A 6,429-nucleotide genomic window follows, 5' to 3' on the forward strand; every position below is an offset into this window, starting at 1 on the left:
TTGTTGCGAGGTAATGTATTGCCGGCCCCAAATCGGTGATCGTTGAGTGGGGAGGGCGGTGACTAGTCACCGAGTGATTGAGTGTGATTGTTTGAGGAATAAAAAATATATTAAAAAAAAAAGAAATAGATTACCCATGTGTTTGACCATTACCAGTGATTGAGTGCAAAATGAAGAGTAGAGTATGGACTTGACATGACATGACATTATTGGCTAGAAAACTGTTTAAACACTCACCAAGGGGTGACCGCTACCTCCACCCTAATATGTCTTAAACAACAGAAGTTATAAATAGCTTGTATTGGTAGGGTGTAGTAAGTTTTCTGGTAACAAATAATTGATTTTTATCAAAAAGAAATTTTACAGATAACAAAAAGTCACCATCAACATTCAATGTCCACAAATGGAAAAGGTGAAAACTTTACAGCAAATACATGCCCAAGACAATAAAAAGAATCACATGGTGACCCAAAAAAAATCATTACAATCACTGACCAATTGTTCCCTCAACTTGGAATTGGAATCAGAAAGTGGGTTCAAATCAAGATAATTGGATTCAGACCACACTCTTTGGAGCACAAAAAAGAAAGTTGACCAAAAAGTTGAGGTCTTTTTTAAACACAAGAGACACACAGTTAGTTGGTTACATAAAACAATCAACATTATTGCAAAAATACCAATTACCCTCAACATGGAAACTACAATCACAAGTGGGTTCAAATCAAGACAGTTGGTACCAAACCACATATTATGAATTAAGTTGACTAAAAAGTCAATATCTTTATCTGCAGCAAACCTAACACCATCATCAGAAACACAAAGTCATCAACCACTAAACAAAATTTAAACCGAAAAACTAAAGTTGACCCAAAAAAGTCAACGTCTTCATTATGCGAAAGATGGAAACAGAGACTACACAGTTAGGATTCCCCTTAACTTTCCATCCTATGAGTCTTTAAAACAAACACTATGAACATTCAAGAAAAACAAATAACTAGTAGAAACAAAGCTAGTTTAAACTTTTAAACTTTAAATCTAAAACCGCATTGCCCTTTGTAAAACTATCCTATGTGACAACCGGCTTTGCTGTGGCAACAACTGGAACGAGGTCGGGACTCGCAGATGTATCAGCAGGTGGTGGTTGTAACTGAGTGTAGTGAAACTCGATCTGTAGCCTGTGATGAAGCGGTGTTGAAGAAACTAAACCTTTTTTCATATCTGCTTGCAGTTCTCTAATAGGAATGGCCGCCAAAAAGCATTTTAAATACACCTTACAAGCTTCTTTTCCCTCACAGATAACCTCATTTTCGATCGTATTCTTGACCGGTTCCACGGCTTCTGAAGTTGACTTTCTGTTAGAATCATCAGAACCGGATTCGGATGACGGAAGTTGATAAATCACCGTGTTTCGGTCAAATTTCAAGATATAAGCTTGATTACACCCCTCAAAAAGCCTCTCCCCTAAAGTATCGATAATATAATATGCGTCAGAATCAACTTTCAAGACGAAAAAGTGGTCATTCCAGCTCACTATGTAGACACGTGGCTCTGACTCACGACTAATCTCATCCCACATAGTATCGAAAGACATTGCGCCATGCAAAAAGTCAAAACTACCCTCTTGGATTTCTTCAGGGTGGAAAAACCCGATAAAAGATTTTTCCGGAACAACCAATAGAGGACGTAAATTGGCTTCAAGAATGGTGTCAAGATCGAAGTGTTTATCGGGAAAGCGGGTCCGGTAAATTTCATTTTCACAAAGATTTCTCCATTCTAACGAGCCTTCACGGATCAAAGAATCGAGTTGGGACTTAATTGGCATGTGATCATGATTATTTTGGAACCAATCGGCTATGACTGCCACTAGGACGGTGCATGCACTCTCACCGGCGGCTCGTTCAGACCGTTGATCTATTGAAGCAAAGAAAACTTGTGTTCGAAGCTTCATGTGAGAGTCACGGCTGATTATTTCCCTCTGTTCCCAATTTCCGACAGCAAAATCATCATCCCCAAATTCAGATACCGAAGATTGGTTATTCAACATATACCACTGTTCAAAGAAAATGAAAATACTTTAGAAAAAGAACCTTTTTATGTTGAAAATAAAAAATAGTTTAAGGCTTTACCGCAAGAGATTGGTCAGGGCTTAGCTGTCGGCGGTCAAAGTCAATGTCATCACCGCCTTCTTCAGCATATGCTTTCTTTAAAAGTGGTTCACCTTTAGTTTTCGGTGATCTTAAATTCATTTTCCTTTTCCTCCAAGGAAAGATAACACGTTTTTGACTAGGTATCACATACGGTTCGGAAACCGAAGCATTTGAATCATCGTTTTGAGAGCAACCCACATCAGATTTTCTATTACTGTAATAAACACCGTCTTCATAAAGGGATCCAGTGGTACAATTAGCATACGCCAATGTACCATAGCTAAACGATTTCCTGAACGCTGCGTCATCGTCTTCTTTGACTTCGTTTAACTCGCCTTCTTCAGACCCCTCAAGTGATTCGGAATCAAACGGGTACGAGGATAAATCGCCTTCGTCACTCCTGTTATCATGATCATCGTCACCGGACGTTTTTCTTCCTCGCCTAATTGATTCGGTAAAGATTTTGACTTTTCTTAATCCGGCTTTGAGTGCAGAAAGCTCGTCTTTCTCTTCTGATGAACTTTCCGATGTTTGACTTTGACTTTGTGTAGGTTCTGCTGGCTCCTGATCAGCTCTCAACTCCATCAAACTAAGTTGTATCTGCATAACCAACCTCAAGATTATAAAAAAGATTTAAATTTATTTTTGCATATTTTCATATCAACTTTTTCTGATAAACGATGTTATTGATTTAGCCATTTAGGGCCACTGGTTTCTTCTTTTCGGACTCTGTTTAAGGGTATTTTGGTAATTGTGTTCCTTAAAATATGTACCGAGTCAAACATACGATTTTAATTCCATGGGTCGAGTAGTTCAATAGATGTACATTTACCTTTCTGAAAAAGTTTCAAAGGAGAATTTACCTTTTTGACCACTACAGATATTACTAAAATTTATAGCTAGACATTAAATTCTCATGGGAAAGGTAAAGTATTTCTATATGTACATCAAAAGAAAGAACGATGTTATTTTGCGGGACCTACATGCATATAGCACTTAAGTACACAAGTATAATGAAAACATCTAATATATACACAAATGCTAAATATAAACGCGGTGTGTTAGTATTCCCGTTTGTGAAAAAACAAAATAATAAAAATAATATATAAAGCTCACATACGTGAAGAGTGGGGTGAGGTTCGGTTGCTTCACATGATAAGGTGAGCGGAATGGTGAGGTCAAGATCTTTTTCTTCGGCGGCAGAAACAAATTCAGCGAGATTCAACGATGCTGTTCCAATTATAGGAATTTTGTTTTTTGGTCCTGCGCTTAATCCCTGGGATTAAAAGAAATCATATGAATCTATTAGCATTCAATATCATAAAGGCTTTATATAGAGATTGCCTCATTGAAACTGCTAAGGGGGTGTTTGGCATTGCGTTCCGAAATATAATAAAACGTGTTTATCAAGAAAACATGAACTTCCTGAAAAAATCATGAAGAAGGTTAAGGCATTTATGGTTAACTTTCTGCACACATGTATGCATGCAATGAATCTGTTTATTAGAAACAAATCATCTAGTTTAATGACAAATTGGATACATAAATACATCATACAGACATACAGTACAGCGGTCGGTTTTACTTATTTATATAGATAATGCAACATTATAGGATACGTATAATGCGACAAGTTAGCGGTACGTAATACGCGGCAATCTGCTATCTGCGTCATCCATATACGTATCCAAAAATTTCATAACAACATTACACACTGATCATATCTTGAGCTAAACTAGGGCTTTCAACATCTTATAATATAGCAAAACTTATTTATATACCTACGACGACTTAGGACAACAAAACAACCTTAATAAATTTTGTCAAAATTAGTATAATCTCCATCGGTTTGTTCTTTTAAGTACTTCAGTTGATCCAAGAAACAGCTGCATATCATAGTTTCTAGCCGAAAGAAGCAAAAAAGATTTAAAATTTATAGCAATTTGTTTGAAAAATAACCCAAATGAAGGTTTACCATCATCAAAGGAACAATGAAACCCTAATTAAGGCACCCTTGAATGTGTGGAAACATATAGATATAGTGTATGTGTATAAACACAACCATCAAGAAAGTGTGAACAAAAAATCCAATTATTAAAAAGGGGAAAACAATTCAAAGTAATTTAAACCATGAAGCATGAAAATGGATTCATAATTTCATATATAAAAATTATAATCAACCTATAAAAATAATAAATTATCAAAAAATTAAAAAAGGGGGGTAAAAATCAAGAAACTCACATTCAAGACAGTAAAACCAATCTCCCAAGGATTAAAAGCATTTTCTTTAGAACCAGAAAGGGTACAAATTGTATGAAACTCTTCATCCCATTGAACGACACCGTTTGACTCCATAACTTTCACCTCTCTTGTGAAATTCCTCTTGACAGTCCTCCTAAAAGAAGTCAAGCTAATCTTGGGGCCCTTCCACCTAATTTCCACAGCCCTATTATTATGGTAATCCTTCTCATGCACAGGATCACACCTCCCCCCTTCCATCTTCTTCACCACCAATTTCACCTTGAATTTCTTCGACAGCAGCGGCGGCCACGGCCTCCATTTGATCACATTCACCACCATTCTAGAGAGAGATGAAAACTTTACATGAGTTAAGGATGTGGGTGTTTTTGTTTTCGGATCTTTGAGGAATTTTTTCGAGAAATTTGGAGAGATTCAATTCAATGTGGGTATTTTCTTGAATGGATTATTATTGTGTCTCCGGAGAAAGCTCGAATTGTTTTGGGAGAGATGAATATGCCGTTATTTTAGAGAGAGAGAGAGTGTGTGAGTGTGTGAATTAAGGTCAAAGAAAACACACACACGCGTAAATTAAAAGGGGTATGGGTAAGTTAAAAGGGATGTGGTTAAGGAATTCTAGAAGCAATTTTGTATATCGTAAAAGAAAATAGGAAAATTGGTATTTAATAAATCAACCTTTGCCGAGTTGGTAAATAATAATCCAACGTACAGAATTGGTATATAATAATCCTACCTATCAACATGTTGGCACTCAATGGACCTCCGTTAGTTTTTTTTAACTGAAGTTAGTTTTTAAGTTTTATTTATTACACAAACAGTCCCTGTAGTTGTAATTTACTAGTTTTAAGTTTTATTTATTACACAAACAGTCCCTGTAGTTATAAAAAAAATCATAAAAATCAAAAAAAATCTAAAAATTCTAAAAAAATTCTAAAAAATTCAAAAAAAATCTAAAAAAATCATAAAAATTCTAAAAAATCAAAAAAAATTCTAAACCCGAAAATCTGAGTCGTTGACCAAACCGAGCTATCCGTTGACTTGTTGAACCGAACATCGAACTGAGTTGCCTACTTTGACTGTGTCGACCCGTTTCACGAACCCGAACCACAACTGACGCGCACCGAACTAAATTAGAACCGAATCTGAAACAAAACTCGAACCAATCAGATCTACTTTGAACCGAAGCTGGAAAAACAATGACCCGAGTAAAAAATAACCCTCATCACAACTGACGCCGTCGCCGGCGTGGCTCCGGCCGCTGTGTCGTCGCCGTCACCAACAGAAACAGTAACGTAACTATCACCACATTCTAAAAAAAACAAAAATAAAGAGAACAGGGGTTTGTTTTTACCGGAAAACATGTCGAACCAGAGCCACCACCGTCGTCGCAGCGGCGGCGCTGCCGTCGCCGTCTCTCTTCTCTCCGGCTTCTCTCTCTCAATCTGTTCAGGTGGCTGTGGATGTGATATAGGAAGGAGGGTGAGGGTTGTCGGCTGGGTTGTTGGAGAAACCGCCATCGCCATCATCGTCACAGCATCACCGCCCCCGCCGCACGCGGCGGCGCCGTGACCGGAGCCTCCTCGTCTGTTGCCGTGCAGTGCTGCTGCCTGGTCTGTCTACCTCCGACGAGGTGAGGGTGAGAGAGGTTTTTGAGGGTGTCGGCTGCTTATGTGGGTGTGTTATGGAGTTAGGGTTTGTTCAAAAATGATGAAGATGAAGAATTTTTTTTGATTTTTTATAATTTTTTTGATTGTTTAGAATTTTTTTGAATTTTTTATAATTTTTAGAATTTTTTTGATTTTTATGATTTTTTTTATAACTACAGGGACTGTTTGTGTAATAAATAAAACTTAAAACTAGTAAATTACAACTACAGGGACTGTTTGTGTAATAAATAAAACTTAAAACTAGTAAATTACAACTACAGGGACTGTTTGTGTAATAAATAAAACTTAAAAACTAACTTCAGTTAAAAAAAAACTAACGGAGGTCCATTGAGTGCCAACATGTTGATAGGTAGGAT

At 37.0% G+C, this 6,429-nt stretch overlaps 1 protein-coding gene across 1 annotated transcript; it reads right to left on the minus strand.

Annotated features, from left to right (window-relative positions):
* Positions 1-837: 837 nt before the first annotated feature.
* Positions 838-4,966, minus strand: LOC110904353. Its single transcript, XM_022150198.2, has 4 exons — positions 4,389-4,966; positions 3,268-3,423; positions 2,127-2,747; positions 838-2,050 (listed from the first exon to the last, which is right to left on the minus strand). Exons 1-4 carry the CDS (start codon positions 4,725-4,727, stop codon positions 1,067-1,069), a joined length of 2,100 nt encoding a protein of 699 aa, XP_022005890.1. The 5' UTR covers positions 4,728-4,966; the 3' UTR covers positions 838-1,066.
* Between the last annotated feature and the right edge of the window lie 1,463 nt (positions 4,967-6,429).

Source organism: Helianthus annuus, chromosome 14, assembly GCF_002127325.2.
Source record: "Helianthus annuus cultivar XRQ/B chromosome 14, HanXRQr2.0-SUNRISE, whole genome shotgun sequence".
NCBI lineage: Eukaryota > Viridiplantae > Streptophyta > Magnoliopsida > Asterales > Asteraceae > Helianthus > Helianthus annuus.